Genomic DNA, 19606 nt, shown 5'->3' on the forward strand with positions numbered 1-19606 from the left:
GGGGGGAGAGAGAGAGAGAGAGAGAGAGAAAGAGAGAGAGTGAGAGAAGGAAGAGAGAAACATCCATGTGAGAGGGATCCATCAATTGGTTGCCTCCCGCATGTGCCCTGACTGGGGCCAGGTATGAAACCTGTAACCTAGGTACATGCCCTTAACCTAACTGGGAATGGGACCCAAGACCGCCCGGGGGTGCACAGGCCATCACTCTAACCACTGACCACCACCGGCTAGGGTTACTGATACTGGTTTTTAAATAATGTGGAAAAGCAATATGAAGGCTATTTTTAGCAGTAAGAGAAAGGTGGGAGTGCTCTCCACCGGTGTCTTTGCCATCACCTCACTCAGAGCACTCATTCACTATAGCAACATTCTTCGTTACTCAACCAGAGGCCCTGATACTACTAACCAGATAGATCCTCTGTCAGAGGGCTCTTCTGAGAACGATGAGGAGGAGGAGGAGGATGATGATGATGATGATGATGGTCTTTCTTTTATTACACCTCCCCCAGCATGGCATTAACATAATTTCAACATTTAAATATTGTGTCCTATGGCAACTCAAGTCTTAGGAATCTGCTGTGAATAAAGGGGAGGTAGTTTTAGAATGGTCAGAGTATTAATTTGGGCTTTCCATTTTCTTTTAATTATTGACCTTTCTGTATCCATATGGTTATAATATTTTTAAAGACCCGTTCTTTACCAATAGTTTGTGTTATTTTACTTTTCAAAAACTCATAGAGTGCGAAATATCTGTATCTAAGGCTGAAAAAGGTGCCTTCAGCATTAAACATGTTTGTATGTATGTGTGTGTATGTGTGTGTACGTGTGTGTACGTGTGTGTGTGTGAACATCTCTACACATGTTTGAGGAAAATTGGATCTAAAGAAACAAACAGAAACTTCTATAGTTTTTTTTTACTGTAGATTTGATAAAGAGATTAGACTGAGGAAGAAAAGTTTAACATTTCAAGAGAAGAGTGTACTTAGTAGAAAACAGGCCTGAGCAAATGTTCATTATTGGGTAATCAGAAAACTTCTCCATATCTGTCACCTGCTCATGAAAAACATATGGAAGGTCTTTAGTTCTTTTTAATTCTCAATGTGGGACTTTTTTATTCTTACTCTACCTGCGATTGTTAATTGAAATATTGGCCTCATGTTTTTGAAGCGGTGGGTCATAAACTCACAAAGTCTAAGTAAATAACAGCTTAACTTCATTGTGTGACATATGCCATTGAGGGAACGGTGATTTTTCAAACAGGGCAGAAAACATTGACGTGAGATCTATGTCGTGGAGACATACTCTGCGTCATCCGACAGGCCGGAAAACTCAGTATGGAAAGGGGGTGAGCGGTGTTATGAACATCGCTGGCTCCTACCAGTATTTCATCTACAGAACAGAACTTTATATGGGTGTTATTTCGAAGCGGTCGGAGGGGTTCATTGCTGTCTTCCTCATCTATTTTTTACCTCTTTCGAATGTTGGCTCCTGCCTTGAGTGAAGTTGCGCTGTTGTTTATAACACTAACAAGGGAGCCTTTGCCCACCCTAGAAATAACGATAGGACATAAAGTCACCCAGTTACAAACGAGGCCCTGTCATCTGTGCTGCACCCACCCACATCAGCGGGGTCTGGATGATAAAGTCCTGATTTCAACTTCAGTAGATGAGCCTTGTTTGATGGATAGAAGTTGATGGGTCTCTTGTGTTTACTTGCTTGTAAAAACGGTGAATCCCCCACTTAGAACACTGAGGTGCTTGAGAAAGTAACATGTTCCCGGTGGCATCCTCCAGATCGGACTGAGAAACACTCCACGATGCCAGACTCACCTGTGGATGTGAAGACTCCGTCCAGGCTGACTCCTCCCACGATGCCACCTCCCCCGACAACTCAAGGAGCCCCGAGAACCAGTTCATTTACACCAACAACGTGTGAGTAGGCATTTTCATTTTGAAGTTTGAAAGTTTTTCTGCAAGTAAAACTTAAAAGAAGATCCAGCATCAATGAATTATGCAGAAATGAAGCAAAAAAAATCATTTATTTTCCAGTGAGGTATTGAGTACAGATGTGTTGTATCATAAGTATAATTTGTATTTTACTAACATCTCCGTGAGTGGAGAACACTACGTTTGGTCTGTAACTCGAGATGTTACCACTGTGACTTTTAATTTGACTTAATGTGGAGCTTCTTATTGTAGTCTGTTCATTTTGACTTGGAACATGTAATAATTCAGGTTACATCTGATCTTCTAATACTGTTTTCTTCTATTATTTACAAATCACTTTAAAATCTAACATTTTTAGGATTTATGTTTAAAATGTAATGTTTAGACACACACACAAAATGACTTTATGCAACAGTTGTATACAGAAATCTTTCTGAAATAAGGAGCATCTTTCTTGTCCTGAAACTGTCAGGCTTTTTTTTTTTTTTTTAAACATAGTTTTATTAATTTCAGAGAGGAAGGGAGAGAGCGAGAGCAAGAAACATCAATGATGAGAGAGAATCATTGATCAGCTGTCTCCTGCATGCCCCACATTGGGGATTGAGCCCGCAACCCAGGCATGTGCCCTTCACTGGGATCGAACCCGGGACCCTTCAGTCCGCAGGCTGACGCTCTATCCACTGTGCCAAACCAGCCAGTGCATGAAACTGTCAGACTACATTCCATCTTGGCTCAGGTCCCCTGTTCTGAATCAGTGGAGAGTATTGCTTTTTGTGTCATGCAAGGAAAGGACTGAATATTCTGACACAATCTCAACTTTCCTTTCTTTCCTTTATATTGTAGTAGGGATAGCAGGTAGTTTTGTTTTCATCTGTCTCAAAGTCTTGGTTAAAATTGTTGTCAAGGATTTGTGGGGAAAAAAAAACACACACAAAACTATCTGTTGCAGATAATAGTATGGATAGACGATGTGCCATTAAATCTACATGCATAAAAAATAACAGGCAAGAATAGATTCATGGGATTGAAAAGGATGGACAAAACACACAGCCCAGACTGTGAATGCAGAGTGGCATTGCCATTTGAAAGGCCTTTCCAAACGTGTAAGGAGTAGGAGGCCGCAGCAGTGCCACGTTGTAGCCCTGTCATCTTGTATTTGTTTTGTTGTTATCCAAAACCATAGTGATAGGCATATGTCTCCCGTGAGAAGTCCTAGTGAGCTGTCATTTCTTGACAGGTTGCTTTGGTACTCATGTAGGACAAGAGACCTTTTTTTTTTTTTTTTAAGAATAATAGAGTACATAAAATATCTTCAAACTATTGTTGGGAATAGTTTATCAAAATTATATTTAAAAATGTGTTTGGGAAAAATCAATTTGTCAAATTAATTGACTTAACGTAAAATCAACATTTTCCTCAGGGAGAAATGTGCAAATCTTTCTAGCCTCCAAGTTATCGATTATCGTCTTGATGTTCAAGTAAATATGATCAGAAATGAATTTACCGGATTACCGCCAACTATTATTAATGGGATAGATATGTACCTTTTGGATTTCTTGAAATAACTCCCTGATAGTTATCATATCTATTTTGGCTTTTCCCTAAAGAAGGGGTTAAGAAATATGAGGGGGAGAAAATAGCCTTCTAATTGGGTGGTTGTAAGGTTAAAGCTTGAAAGTCCAATTTTTATAAACATAGCTGTCAGCTTGTGTGTATAAAACATGATTAAAAATGTCCAGTGATAAATTTAGTCTCCACAAAATGTACACTTTCTCTAGGAGGGGAGCAGCTGAGAAAGAAATAGTTCTGTTACATTGATGTAAGCTGGTGACCAAAGGCTGACATCCAAGTGTTGTTTGTTCTGTGCTGGAAACATTTCAGGTGGTTGGCATATGTGCACATGGGCGGCAGGGCTGTCTCTGTGCTACAGCCGGCTCCATTTATAATCAGCTTCTGTGCAGAAAACCCTTGTGCAGTGTGAGGAGTAGACCCATTTAATTATAGAATACCTGAGCCGGTGTGAGCCTGTGAAGTCAAAGCATTTTATAAAAAAAGCTCCAACAGTCTTTTTGTTTGTTTGTTTTGTTTTAACACTTTTATTGATTTCAGAGAGGAAGGGAGAGGGAGAGAGAGAAACATCAGTGATGAGAGAGAATCATTGATCAGCTGCCTCTTGCACGCCCCCTACTGGGGTTGGAGCCCACAACCTGGGCATGTGCCCTGACGGGGAATCAAACCGTGACCTCCTGGTTCATAGTTGAATGCTCAACCACTGAGCCATTCCAACCACTGAGCCACGCCGGTGGGGCTGTATTTATTTTTAACTTTAAATAATTTCTTTTAAAATTATTTTCAATTACAACGTAGGGGATGTAGTCAGTAATATTGCAATAACTATGTATGGTGTCAGATGGGCACTAGATTTATTGGGGGTGATCATTTTGTAAGTTATATAATGTCTGATCACTGGGTTCTACACCTGAAATGAATATAATATTGTATCTAGCAGTTTTTTAAAGAAAAATTCACTAGACTTAAAGGGAAGGGAACTTGGTTGTAATTTTCTTGTGCATTTCTCTATACGTTTACCTTTTCTCTCTGATTTTGTGCTCTTGACAGTAACTAATGGCACAAGCCATTCACCCACAGCCTTGAATGGTGCCCCCTCGCCGCCCAATGGCTTTAGCAATGGGCCTTCCTCTTCTTCCTCTTCTTCTCTGGCTAATCAACAGCTGCCCCCAGCCTGTGGCGCCAGGCAACTCAGTAAACTGAAACGGTTCCTTACTACCCTGCAGCAGTTTGGCAATGACATTTCACCAGAGATAGGAGAGAGAGTCCGCACCCTCGTCCTAGGACTGGTGGTAAGCAAACAGAAACCGGCCCAATTTTCTGGGGTAAGGGAGAGTGTGTGGGGGGATGAAAAATACAGTCTCCTTTCTCACGGGTATTTTATTCTAGTCGTTTTTACTGCTAGAGATTGGGTCCAAGTCTGATCATTCTATAACAAGGCTTTAAATTCTGCATTGCGTGTTGACCCCCCCCCCCCCATGGTTTCTATTACTATTTGACTAATGAAGATATGGCTATATGCATATTTATTGCTATCTTGGCCATAAATGTGTAGTGTGTCTAAAATTCCATAAGTATATCCTCCCGGCATGGCTAGTGCCTTTCAACAGTGACAAAATGTTTTGGGTATGTGAATGATTCACTTCATGTAATTCAGTGCTCTTTTTAACTTCGTTGCTTTAGGGGACTTTTATTAGCCTAGATCCATGGTCGGCAAACAGCGGCTTGTGAGCCACACGCGGCTCTTTGGCCCCGTGAGTGTGGCTCTTCCACAAAATACCACGTGCGGGCACGCACGTACAGTGCGATTGAAACTTCGTGGCCCATGCGCAGAAGTCGGTATTTTGTGGAAAAGCCGGTATTTTGTGGAAGAGCCACACTCAAGGGGCCAAAGAGCCGCATGTGGCTCGCGAGCTGAGGTTTGCTGAGCTGCAGTTTGCTGACCACTGGCCTAGATGATGAACTAGAATTTATAACAAATAACATTCTCCTTGTATGTGTTTTCATTTTTAGGGCTAATCACATTAAGAATTGTTTATTGTGGTAAGATATATAAAACTTAAAATTTACCATTTTAAGGATTTCTAAGTATACATACGGTTCGGTGGCATGAAGCACATTCACTGTTGTGTAACCATCAGCACCATTCATCTCCAGAACTTTTTCATCACCCCAGACGGAACCTATGTCCCCATAAAACAAGAACACCCCAAATTTATCTCTCCTCAACTCCTACAACCATTAGTTGGTTTTTGAATAAAAACAGTTTTTTTTGGTATAATTATTAAAATGATTCGTTTGAGAATAGAAGTGTTGACTAAGGAACATTATAGTATATTCTATACATTATCACGCTAGACATGAGAACAGGCATCCTTTTTTAGAGCCCTAGATCACTTTTGCATTTCCATGATTTCATATACACATGAGGGTTTCCATTTAGGAAGGTGATTTTCCCATAGCAGACGGAATCACGGACAAGCTATGAGTCACAACGTCAGTTCTTTCAGTATCCGGGCTAATCGTGGAACTGAGATTCACAAGATCGGCAGCACTTGCCTTTTTCTTGAAATAGAGCATTTATTTTTATTGCGCGGATTTACCAAGGGCAAAGACATACCAGTTGTGTTTTGTCAAAGAAGTTCCCAAATGAAAAGTCTGGCTGAGAGTCTAAGGCAGTAGACATGCTTCAAATCACGGCCTCTCACATTGCCAGAGATGTTGCAATTCAACTTTTTTTTTTTTTTTAAAGTATGTGGAACTTTTCAGTGTCGTCTCCCTCTCCTCTGCACTCTAAGAACAACAGCTTGCACATTCCCCACAATCCATCAGCTTCACCTTGTCCTCCTCAGGACAGGAAGGTGAATTTGACAGAAGGATGTCAGCCTCCCGCAGTTCCTTCTGTCACTCACTTATCTTTTCCTTTTCATTCATTCTCACATTTTGCATAATAGGCTTTTCAACACCTAAATCAATTAGACGGAAGAACCACAAAGTAAATTCAAAACAGTGACTGTATTAAGAAAACGGTAAATGTGTTGTTACTAGTAGACATTTCTTCTGGCAACTGCTTTATAAATTGGATATGTCTTTAACAGCGGTTTCCATAACTTTAAATGTATCAAAAATTTGGTAGCCGTCAATAGATTTTTCCACATCTTAAGTGGCATACTTTGAAGATACGTTTTATTTATCTGAAAACCTTATGGAGATAAGGTAGGGGGAAACATTAATTAATAGTGCTTTGTACATGAGAGGCAGGCAGTGAACATTTGTCAAATGAGCGAATGACTAGATGATGCGTTTTGTTTTGGGCATTGAACACAAGCCGTTTTATGTAAATCTTGGGACCATCCTTTGAAGTAGTGATTTTTATACACATTTTACATGTGGGGAAACTGAGGTTTGCAGAAGTAAAATACACATTGTGATAGGCCTATGACTTGCACTCAGGTAGTGAATCATAATGAATCTCATTATGCTGTTATTTAGACAGTTAAGAAAAAATATTAGTAACTGTTTTAATGTGCAAAACATAACCAAAATGGCTTTTGGGAAAATGAGCCATAGAAACAAAATGGGGGGAAGGGGTAGTAAAAGGTAAAGGGGGCCAAATATATAGTCATGGGAGATGATCTGACTTTGGCTATTGGGCACACAATGCAGTGTACAGATCTTGCATCATGAGAATGGATACTTGAACCTATATAATCTCATTAACTAATGTCACCCCAATATATTTAATTCATTAAAAATGTTTAAAAAATTACTAACTGAAAATAAAGAGGCAAAATAAAAGATTTAAAAAAGGGTTCCTTAACCTCTATTATTACAGATAGAAAGCTAGTGTTTATTCATAGTTTCATGTTAATACGTTTTGAATTTGGGGGTATAAAAAGCTTAGAACTTGGTACCCCATATTTTATCATAAAAGGAAAAGGAACCGCACCAATAAGTGGGGAACAATATTCTGAAGCTGTTAGGTCACAAATGTCCCAGTTTTGTCAGGCACGAGGATAATCGAAGGCTTGAAGTTCAGACTACAGTTTACAGTTGCGATTCTGCCTAGGGACTAAGGAAAATGAACCAAATATAGTTGATTTACTCAACACCTTTACAATAGGTTGTTGTCTGTTAAATCACTCATTGCAGGATACAAACCCTGAGTATTGGGGGCTTGTTTACATGGCATAGGTTAGAGTGAATAGAGTCATTTTGTAGTCTCTTTTGGGTTGAGCAATAAACTTTGCCTCTATGCTAAATGAAGTATCTTTGATAACTGGGGAATATTTTCACCCTCTATAAGACTCAGTGAATCGGAGAAGGCCCAAACTTTTTCTTTGGCTTCAATAGTGCAGCACACCACCCAACATAGCTGTTCATTCTGAGCAAGGACGCTTTGGTAGACATAGGAAGAATGGAAGGATGGAAGGACGGGAGAAGAATATTTCCACCAGCAGAAATACAGACATGACCTGTGGGGTGAATTGAGATTCTGACACTTGCCTTTGTCCCACTATGCGATCAGTTGTGCTTTTAAATAAAGAGTTTTCCATAAAGGGTAGTATTAAAAGATTCTTCATGATTTTAGAGACAAAAGTCTCTGACAAAAGTATGCACATTATTCTCAAAGTACCATATTTATGGTCTTTCATTTTCAGATGTTATTTTAAAAGGTGGGTGATACAGTGAATTATAATATGCAGTATTTTTTACAAAGTCAGCAGTATTATATTGAAAATACTGCTTCCTGTATGTGTATCTGCTGGTTATTACAGTGTTTTAACCATATTGGTAATTTAGTAATCTCATTGTTTTTACTGCCTGCCAAGAGACAAATGTGTTTATAATACATATTTTCTTCCACAGAACTCTACTTTGACAATTGAAGAATTTCATTCCAAACTGCAAGAAGCTACTAACTTCCCACTGCGACCTTTCGTCATCCCGTTCTTGAAGGTATTGTACAGCTCACTTGTCTGGAAAGTATTTCAGAGCATATTGTTGCAAGGTCACAATAGTGTTTCTTTTTAGGAGTGGAGGGTGGTCAGAAATTTAAGGGTGTTTTCACTTAGTTTACTGGGTGAAAACTATCTGAATATTTATGGTTTTCTGGTCATTTCTGAAGCAGTCTTAAATGATAATTCAGAGTGTTTTGAATAGTTAAGTTGGGAGAAGAATTGAGAAATCTCTTTGAATAAAGGTTTTGTTTGTTTATTTGTTTGTTTGTTTTGGTCCTTTGAGTTACATTTTACATTTTGCTTGTCTTTAGAATGAATGTAAGGTTGGTTCTTTTTAGTTTTTTAGAGTCTTAAAAATCCGTCTAATTTATTTTTGCAACAACCTAATGCAATAGAAAGAGGAGACCCTCACCCCCTTTGTCAGTGAGGAAACTGGGAGTAAGTGGCAGATGCAGGGTATGTCTGTCTGAGAGTCGTTTGAGGTGTGATTTAGAAACAGTATTTATTCCTCAGTTTCCTGGTCTTCACCTTCTCCAACTACTGCCTCTCCAGTAAAGCAACTGCAAAAAACACACAAAAAGAGTTCCCAAGAGAAAGAAGGGACATGTTTATCCGGGACAGTAGGCAGTTACTTCACTGATACTAAAAGAATTGATAGTTTTGATAGAAAAATAAAATTTTGATAGGAAAGCAAATTATGCCCACCGCTTGAGCATAGTGGGTTGTTAGTGAATACCATGTAGAGCAGTGGTTCTCAACCTCTAGCCCTTTAAATACAGTTCCTCATGTTGTGACCCAACCATAAAATTATTTTCGTTGCTACTTCATAACTGTAATGTTGCTACTGTTATGAATCGTAATGTAAATATCTGATATGCAGGATGGTCTTAGGCGACCCCTGTGAAAGGGTCGTTCGACCGCCAAAGGGGTCACGACCCACAGGTTGAGAACCGCTGATGTAGAGGAACAAACCCATTTTTATCCTAACCGTAGGCTTTGCAGATTGATTAAATGAGAAAGACTCATTCGCCTTCCCCTTTGCTGTGAAGTTCCATCTTTTTTTTTTTTTTAAATCAGACACATAAGGTTCAAGTAACTACCCAAAATCTAGAAAAGTTGTCAGAACTGAGCCCAAATTAGAACTTTCTGGATGATACGTCTTTCCTGCTGTTATTCTTGTTGAAGTGAAATGAGATAGTTCTGTTCTGAGAATATTTACAAACCATTAAATTATATCTTTTTATATGGAAACCCAGATTTCCATTGTGTTCTTTTCATTATTTTCTATATTGTGTACATAAGGTTACAGGTATGATGTATCGGTATTTCCCTCCAAAATGGCTTCTACTACAATCATGTATTCTCAAAAGCAAATTGTTTTTTGAACATGTCAGTTGAGTCTAGAATCTTCGGTTTTCTAAGAGAGTTGCTTTCTGTAAAGATTTCATCATATGAATTCCATTTCCTGTGCAAATACCACTGGTTTCTTTGCTTGCAAGAAACTAAGGAAAGAAAAGGAGAGAAAAAAAAGGGGGGGGGCTCCTTTCAGGGTCAAGTTGGCAGCCAAAAAATTATTTTAAAAGCATACAAGGACACTTCCATGTTCTTCTATCACTGCTGCACACCATATGGTTACCATATCATTTAGTTGGGATCATTGGAATCAAAGATAAAACTTTTTTTTTTCTAATTTTAGTGCTTTTTCTCAAAGGAGACATTAATGACAAAAACCATATGGTTGTGGGAACTCGGGCCTTAATAAGTGCATTCAAACATTGCTCTAACAATATGCATTAAAGTCTTGTTTTCATTAAGCTAATGTAACCCTCAGACCCTCGATTCCATTTTGCATTTATGGAGAAACATTTACTGGAAAGATATTAGACACCATTCTAATTACCTAATCTGGCACCAGAATTAGAGCAAACAGAATTGCTTTGTATTACCATATTTTTTAAATTGAAAGAAGATGTTTATGGAACCACTAAATTAAGCCGAGCGCCACGTGAAAACCTCTTGTCTTGTGCCATCCATACATTTAAATTGGAAACTGGAGCCATGCGTGTTTACTATTAATCACTCCGTGGTGTGACAGGGGTTGTATTAAAACATGAAGTTAGGGATCCCACCAAAATATAGATGAAAGAAAACTCTTTAGTGAAAACAGTCCTAGATACAGCTTCTTTTCTTATAAGCCTCTTCCCCTGTAGACACCAGTTAAAAAGTATAGGTATGCTTTAACCACATCCACCCTCCAACAGTCTCCTTTGCAAAAATAGATTTGAGTCTGCAACTAAGAAGTTAGTCTCTCTCTAACACATAGCCCAAGAGATGTGCATTTTATAACTTGTCTTCAGGGTTTTACTGTTTTGTGTGTCTTCAAAATCAACTTTTGTACTGACTATCTTAAGGCTGTTTCTGGATCGGAGCCCTGGAATGCGTTGCCAAAACACATCTGCACACGAGCTGTCCAGCCTGGGGGTCAGCCCTCCTGATTACATTCAGGAACTCGTCTCTCTGAGCTGGCGGAGCTCGGTCTGCCTGCCTGCTTAAATGTTCTCACAGAAGGAATCTGAGAGAGCCTGGCGCTGCGGTCCCAACCAAATCTGCTTCATACAGCATGGCCAGTCTTGTTTGCAGTGTACATGGGAGGTGGGGTTTATGATATATCCCAGGTGCCTCCTCTTGATAAGAATGCTGAAGATAATATGAAGAAGGTCATGGGACAGTGTTGATCTCCCCCCCCCTCACCCCCCCGCCCCCTAATTCTGAATCTCATGCTTTGTTAATGGAGTACTGGAGATACTTTGTGTTTTTTTGTTTTGTTTTGTTTTGTCTCCTCCTTTATTAAATCTTTTTTTTTTTTTTTTAAATCTTTGGAATCCTTTGAAACAACCAGGACTAGAGAGGTTTGCAATATATTGTTTTGGACAACTTTTAAATCTTATCCATAGACTTCAGAATGATTCTTAAAACTTTTTAAGTATTCAGGGGGGATTGCTATTTTATTATCTATGGGTGGCACACAGTGTCTGAGAGCTACCTTCACTAAGGAGGAAACAGAGTTTAAAAATATTTGAAAATATATTTATTACCCACATGACCCTCTAGACCAGTGGTTCTCAACCTTCCTAATGCCGCGACCCTTTAATACAGTTCCTCATGTTGTGGTGACCCCCAATTTCATTGTTACAAGTTGAACATAATGAAAGCATAGTGATTAATCACAAAAACAGTATGTAATTATATATGTGTTTTCCGATGGTCTTAGGCAACTCCTGTGAAAGGGTCGTTCCACCCCCAAAGGGGTCTCGACCCACAGGTTGAGAACCGATGCTCTAGACTAACTGCAAATGGTTTATTTTTAGCTACAGCATGTGGTATGTGCTTATCTTTAGCAAATATCCTAGTATTTTATACCTTGTGCAGAAACATGCTTTGGCATTCTTAGGAGATGGATCCTTGGTTCATACCTCAGATAATGGGTGGAGTTTCAAGTCCAGCCCTGGTGCCTGTCCCTGATAGTGTAGACCCGAGAGCCCATAGAGGAAGGCCGCTGGCACCTCCTGTATTCAGAAATGCTTTTCAACCCGACGGGCTAACTAATATCCATGGCATCTTGTTCCTACAAATAAGATCCTGGGTTGCAAAGAGATTTAGCTTATGGGTCTCCCCTTGAATTTGGAGAGGTAAGTGTTGTTGTTCTTCACTCTGCCACCTATTCACTCTGTCCCCCCTGCCTCCCCCCAAAAGAGAATAAAAATAAAAGAGAGAGAGAGAAGAAAACACAACAGCAACCTGGATTTACAATGTCAGAGTGCGTTTACTTTTTAGAGTGAAATTCCATTTCCGTTTGAACGCTTTACTGCGTGGAATCGTCTCCTTCCCTTTCGTTACATTTGAGATCGCCGGAGTTATGTGTCCACAAACATGTCAGAGAGTCTTTTTCCGAGTGCTGGGCTCGGTGAGGAGCGAGAGTTATGGGCACACAAGATTTCTCCTATGAAACTGTATGCAATTTTTAGAATAAGGACGCTATAAAGAAAGCAGATTATTTTCGTAGACCACTCATATATGCTACTTTGTGCATGAATTCCACCCGGGATATCTGACCACACTCTGGGCATTACTTAAATGTACGAATCTGACGATTACTAAAAATAATTTCTCCGTTCAACTCTATTTTTATCATTATTATTTGAAGTTAGTAGTCGACCAGAGATGTTTCATAGGATTAACCTGTTTTACCTGGGCAAGTTACTAGATATAAAAATGAAGTGTGTATGTATTTCATATACCCTGTGTCTTCCATGAGGAATAAACAAAAATTGCTGATGGATGGAGCCAGAACTTTATATCCTGGGGGGCTTAATATTATATTAGGCTCAGATCTGAAGGACGTTAAAAGTAAATAAGTGCCAACCCCAGTGCTCCCCGTGGTCCTGGAAGCCGGAGGGGTGAGGTGGCTCACACAGGTCAGGCACCTCATGCTCGGGGCAGTGCAGGTCAGGGAGCAGCACTGGGACCTGTGCCTGGACACCACACCTATTGCCTTTGTCCCCTCCCGCAGGCGAACCTGCCCCTGCTGCAGCGCGAGCTCCTGCACTGCGCGAGGCTGGCCAAGCAGAACCCTGCCCAGTACCTCGCCCAGCACGAGCAGCTGCTCCTGGACGCCAGCACCACCTCCCCTGTGGACTCCTCCGAGCTGCTCCTCGACGTGAACGAGAACGGGAAGAGGCGGACTCCAGACAGGTGAGGGGGAGCGCGGCGGGCTGGCCCGGCCTTGGCCTGGTACCCGTGGGATGTCTAAGCTGACTGCTCACCTACACCTGTTGCAAATAGCCATAAGCTAAAGGGTCCCTCCTGGGGACCTCGCTCTGGCCTGGGATGTTACAGAGGGATGACTCTCTGGCCTGTGTCAGCCTTTTGTGACGATTCATCTTTGTTGCTTATAATATTAAAGTCAAAGGTGAAGGCCCTGACCAGGTAGCTCACTCAGTTGGTGAGAACATTGTCCCATTACACCAAGGTTGTGGTTTGATCCCCAGTCAGGGCACATACAAGAATCAACCAGTGGATGCATACATAAGTGGAACAACAAACTCTCTCTCTCTCTCTCTCTCTCTCTCTCTCTCTCTCTCTCTCTCTCCTTTCTCCCTCTCCTTTCCTCTCTTCCTAAAATTAAAAAAATAAAAAATTCTTTAAAAATTAAATAAAGTAAAAGGTAAAGATGAATGCTATTCAAATGTGCTAACTGCCACTGATGGTTCTTAGACACACAGTCTTAAAATTGTCATTTAAAAAATATTATTCTTTTTTTCTTTTAATCCTCACCAAGGATATTTTTCCATTGATTTTTAGAGAGAGTTGAAGAGAGAGGGAAAGACAGAGAGAAATATCAATGTAAGAGAAACACATCGATTGGTTGCCTCCTGCACGCACCCGATTAGGGCCCGGGCCGGGGAGGAGCCTGCAGCCGAGGTATGTGCCGTTGACCAGAATTGAACCCGGGACCTTTCAGTTCCCAGTCCGACTCTCTATCCACTGAGCCTAACTGGCTAGGGCACACAGAATGTTATTAAAAGCAAGCCAGTTTACATACAGTTACTATAATTTCCATGCTAAAGTCTCTGGAATTTCTCTCTCGACATAGGACCTCCCTCTTAATAGTATAAAATTCCTGAAGCAAAGGTTACACATTAGTTTACTTCTGACATGCTGTAGACTCACCTTCATACATGACCTACCAATAGTGCTAATTTTTTAATTTTTATTTTTGCAAGTCATCTTTCCTCGGCCATATGTAAGCATTTAATCCTTTAGCTTTTAAAGGGAACTACTTAACCCATGTGTCTGCATGGCACCACCTGAAAACCAAGAAGCGGCCCCAGGATGGATGCTTCCCTGTGCATTCTGTCTGATCCTGTTTACCCTGCAGGAAGGCAGTCCTGGGTGCAGGTATGAGATGAGAAAAAGCGGGTGCACCCCCATTTCTTTCAGGACAGTGTAGGAAAAGAATCGGGGAGAGACCGGGTGGAAAACTGGAGAGAAAAAACAGGGTAACGGGGAAAGGTTTAGATACCTGTGATACATGTAAAAGTCATCCTATAGGCAAAATTGGAAACGGACACAACGTATTCTAGAAACCCTAGCTGCTAAGTAGCCACAACAGGCAGCCTGAACACCTTTTCATTCATTTCTCTATATTCCCAGCCATCGCCCCACTGGTTCTTTTCCAGTGATTTATGTTTGAAAGGACTGTGCCTTTAGACGTTCCTCAGGCAGTGAGGTCGGCCCTGAAGGACATGCTAACATCGACACGGAAACGTCCCGTTAGTGCTGTAGCTGTGTGTGTGCGTGCACGCTTGGGGCCAGGTAGGACTCTGAGAGCCTCCGGCTACATTCTCCCCGTGGTCACTCATCGACAGAATTAGCGGCCGGAGTGGGGCTGTACAATCTTGCTCCTTGGATGGAGCTTTCTTGTTCACGTGGAGCCCCGAAAGGTGTGTTGCAATGGAAAGATGGCAAACGGATTTCCTTAGAGTTACGAGGAAGGGGCATGAGAACATGTTGTGTAAATACACTTGCATCTTGTGGGAATTCGATCGGAGCCAAGAAAATACGGGCCTCCCTCGTCTGCCTCTGCCTGTATTCCCTGCATCTTGTTTGCATATGCATGTTCCTCTCCTCTGGTTATTATCTGCGCCTCCAGACCCGCTGTGTGAGATGCGGTAGAGGACGGGGCCGTCTGACAGCAGAGGTTTTTCTGTTTCACTGAATGTTTTGTGGGTGCATATGGTCTGACATGGATGAGCAGCCACGCCGAGATTCTGGAGTCTATTAAACTGGCTCATTAAAAAGATCAATCTGTTTCTGTAATAACACTGGGAACCATCCGTCACTGGAAGAGGGAAAAACTGACACCTGAGGAGAAAACACATCCTGGTAATTTGTTCGTGACACGCCATGAACAAAAGAGCACTCTGCATTTTGTTTACAACTTTGGGGGCTTAAATTTTGTGATAATTGCAGATTTAATCTACTAAACAGTTGTCACATGTTTTAGGGATGGCTTTTTGGCAAATTTAACTTTTTTCTCTCCTCAAATATGACTGTCACTGGTTATGTCTTTTTTTTTTAAGCATTATTATTATTATTTACAGAGAAATGAATACTCTGTAGGGAAGCCTACAAAAATCATTTTTCCCCTGTATGGAGCAGTGAAATTTATTCTACTTTCTTTTCTTTTTTTTTAAAATATATTTTTATTGATTTCAGAGAGGAAGGGGGAAGGAGAGAGATAGAAACATCAGTGATAAGAGAGAATCATGGATTGGCTGCCTCCTGCATGCCCCTTACTGGGGGGAATTGAGCCTGCAACCCAGGCGTGTGCCCTGACCGGGAATCGAACCGTGACCTCCTGGTTTATAGGTCCATGCTCAACCACTGAGCCACGCCAGCAGGGCAGAAGGCCATCATTTTGAAACCATGTTCATTGAATATATAACATTTGCCAACACAGTACACACCAGCTGAAACTACTAGGTTCATTTTTTTCTGTAAAATGAATGATGTTTCAATATTTTTGTATTTGTTAAGAGAAAAGGTAAATAGGTACACTTTACAAGGAATTGCAGGATTAATTGACCATAAATAAGAGACTAGAAGTTAAGAATTAAATCTATATTACCAACAGCATTCAGTTTTGTAGGAAAAATAATGTTTAACTTTGTATTCATATATTGTTGTTTTGTGTTAGATCTTTTATGCATAGTGAACTTTCAAGAAGTGAGTAATCATCCATGTAGAAATGAATTTTTTTTAAAAAAATACTCCCAGTTGTGAAGGATTCTAGTGAAATAGCATTAAGTTGCTGTACGTGATGAGATAGCATGGTTTGTAGAGGACATTTTGGTCTCTCCATACTGGTCTCAACATGGACATGCTAGCCTAGCCATGCTGAATATATATATTTAGGAAAGAAGAGGGAGAGAGAGGTAGAAACATCAATGATGAGAGAATCATTGATCAGCTGCCTCCTACATGCCCCCTACTGGGGATCAAATCCACAACCCAGATATGTGCCCTGACTAAGAATTGAACCATGACCTCCTAGTTCATAGGTCAGTGCTCCACCAGTGAGCCACATCAGCCGGGCACTGCCGAATACTCTTCATGTCTTCATGCCATAATTCTGTTCATGCTTCACAGGCTAATTCAGACAATATCTACTATTTAATACAGGCTTCCCAATCATAAATAGTTACTATTCACTGAGCCCTTAAGATGTTCCCGGCCTTGTGCTAAGTAATTTACATGCTAACAGTCCTATGGCATAGATTCAGGCAGGCGGGGTAATGTGTCTGAGGTCACATAGTTTGTAAAAGGCACGGATGGGATTCTAACCCTGGATTCTCTGCCTGGAACGCCCCTGCTCTTATAACTAGGATTCTACACTATCAGCTTGAAGTTATTGAATGCTAAATATGTGTTAGGTTCTTTATGCAGATTCTTTCAGATAGTCCTCTCAGTAGCTCTGAGGTCCTCATTCCCATTTTGTGGATGAAAACACTGAGGCTTATAGAGGTTAAGTTCCTCTGTCCAACAAATAGCAGAGCCAAAATTTGAACCAACTCCGTAGACCCTGCTCATTCAAGTGCACATTCTGGAGTGCTTTTTTCTCACTCTCATCTTCCATATTACTTTGGTACTATTTTTATGGTACCTGCCAAGTGCAGGTCCTGTGTGAAAATATAGAAGTCATGTCTCCAATTAAATTGTCTTTACAGTAAAAGATTTATTGCCAGTATACTTCCACAAAGAATGTATGTCTGGTATTAAGTGATAATTTTATGGAGGGTGTTGAGGGATTATCTCTTGGTTATCTTCGTATGCCCACTAACGCTCAGGATAGTGTATTACACATAGTGGGTTTCTATGTATACCCACTCATAAAACAACAAAAACCCTACTCCTTGAGTAAATAAATCATTAAACTTACTGTAGTCATTTTCAGTATAATACAAAATAGTCTCTCCCTTAAGAGTCTTTCTTGCTTGCTTTCTTGCTTTCTCCTGTTTTAAAAGCTGCATCTCTGAGACACACAGCAATGAAAATAGCCATCAACACAGGAACAAAATGCTATGATTGGTTCACTGACCAAAAAAAACTGGAGGGCTTCACTCACAATGTAACGTTGACAGAACAGAGTTAAGAAAGCACAGCCCCGGCCAGGAGGAGCAGTATAAATTGAAGATGTCAGCAGTGGCCAGAAATTATGAAAGGCAGGGGACAGCCAGTAGCAGGAACCTAACCGTTGAGCAGATGGTGAGCTCTGGGAGACACATCCCACCTTCTTGTTGGGGGAGAAAAGAAGGCTCAGATGGCTCTGAACCTGCTGTATTGTCATCCTTGAAGGTCCGGGCAGCATGTTTATATGTCTGAAGTGGTCCTCATCCACCTGCGCTTCATTCCCTCCTGAAGGTGTTGGCATGCTGCTGGGGAGGTTTCTCCGTGGTTGTCTGGCCATGGAGGGACTGAAGGCTTCTCCTACCATATGGCCCAGCAGTAACGGTCCTGTGTCATTCCGCTTTCTGTTACCTCTCGTCTGAATATCCTACCTCCCCTAAGATGAGAGCAAAGCACAGAAACGGTTTCTCCGTGGTTGTCTGGCCATGGAGGGACTGAAGGCTTCTCCTACCATATGGCCCAGCAGTAACGGTCCTGTGTCATTCAGCTTTCTGTTACCTCTCGTCTGAATATCCTACCTCCCCTAAGATGAGAGCAAAGCACAGAAACCACCATGGGTTGTCAGGAAGAATTAGGTTTGATTTTTTTTTTTAAGGAGGTGGGAATTTGTAATATATTTTGTTTTAGATACATTTTTAGTATGATGGCTCTAGCTGGTTTGGTTCAGTGGATAAAGCATCGGCCTGCAGACTGAAGGGTCCTGGGTTTGATTCCGGTCAAGGGCACATGCCCAGGTTGTGGGCAGAATCCCCCAGTAGGGGGCATGCAGGAGGCAGCTGATCCATGATTCTCTCTCCCTTCCTCTCTGAAATCAGTAAAAATATATTAGAAAAAAGAGAAAGGTATTATGTAAAATTCTTATCTAAATTCACTTAGTTTTGCTTACTACACTTTGAAAGGGTAACAAATGAGCAAATTTGGAATTTGCTCAGGCAAATAAGGTATAGATAGTTGTAGGCATTCTAAGAAGGAGACAGACGGATAACAATTACGTTGTTTTAGTTACATTTCTGGACATGCATCCATCCTTTAACTAACTAGGCTTGACCTTTTACTGGACGTAAGTGATTCAAGGAAGCACCAGGGAGACCTTGCACAGACTTGTTTTTGTGGGCCATGAAGGTTTTCATGTTTTGCTGTTAAAATCTAACGACTTCTGTGAGGTGATGAGCTCTATTGTTGCCATAGCTACCTGAGCAGTAGGGCCCAGGGTTGGACAGCGGAGTCCTGCTAGAAAAGATAGGACAGACTGGGGACTGAGCCCTGCTTAGGATGGCAGTGTCCTTGCTGAGGGGGAAATATCTCTTTTGATAATAATGGTTCATTGACGGAATAGCACTGACCAGATGGCTAATCTAAGGGTAAAGATAAACAACATTCTAAAAATTCTTTGAATATTGTATGTTGTTATATTTGAACAAGGTAGGCAGAACCCGTAAGTTGAAGTGGTTTGACACAACTGGGCCAAAAACGTTTCTACATTTAGAAATGCAACAGTGGCTGCTATAAGGTATTTAGAGGATATTTTCTATTTTTGCATAAGGAATTAGCTATAAATAATAAGTCGTTCAAAGCAAAGAACAGAGAACTACTCTGTTGGCTAAAGTGGTTGACACAGGCACCGTTTGGCCAGAGGACCATCAGCCCTATGTCTTTGGATCTGCAGAACCATGCCACTTTTTTTTTTTAATTTTTATTTTTATTGATTTCAGAATGGAGGGGAGAGGGAGAGAGAAATGGAAACACCAATGATGAGAATCATTGATCGGCTGCCTCCTGCACGCCTCCTACTGGGGATCGAGCCTGCAACCTGGGCATGTGCCCTTGACCAGAATCGAATCCCGGCCCCTTCAGTTCGCAGGCTGACACTCTATCCACTGA

At 41.0% G+C, this 19606-nt stretch overlaps 1 protein-coding gene across 6 annotated transcripts in view; it reads left to right on the plus strand.

Annotated features, from left to right (window-relative positions):
- The window catches only part of RUNX1T1 (runt-related transcription factor 1; translocated to, 1 (cyclin D-related)), a 146583-nt gene that overhangs the window by 82188 nt on the left and 44789 nt on the right, over positions 1-19606 (plus strand). For 5 of the 6 annotated variants that reach the window (XM_014539967.1, XM_005866522.2, XM_005866523.2 and 2 more), the window contains exons 2-5: positions 1794-1931; positions 4566-4807; positions 8385-8474; positions 13047-13228. In XM_014539967.1, the coding sequence (XP_014395453.1) occupies positions 1817-1931; positions 4566-4807; positions 8385-8474; positions 13047-13228 (629 nt within the window). In that variant the 5' untranslated portion in view covers positions 1794-1816. Of the gene's footprint in view, positions 1-1744; positions 1932-4565; positions 4808-8384; positions 8475-13046; positions 13229-19606 lie in introns of all 6 variants that reach the window. The other variant, XM_005866521.2, reaches the window with a different exon arrangement.

The sequence above is a fragment of the Myotis brandtii genome, unplaced genomic scaffold (genome assembly GCF_000412655.1).
Source record: "Myotis brandtii unplaced genomic scaffold, ASM41265v1 scaffold232, whole genome shotgun sequence".
NCBI classification, from domain to species: domain Eukaryota; kingdom Metazoa; phylum Chordata; class Mammalia; order Chiroptera; family Vespertilionidae; genus Myotis; species Myotis brandtii.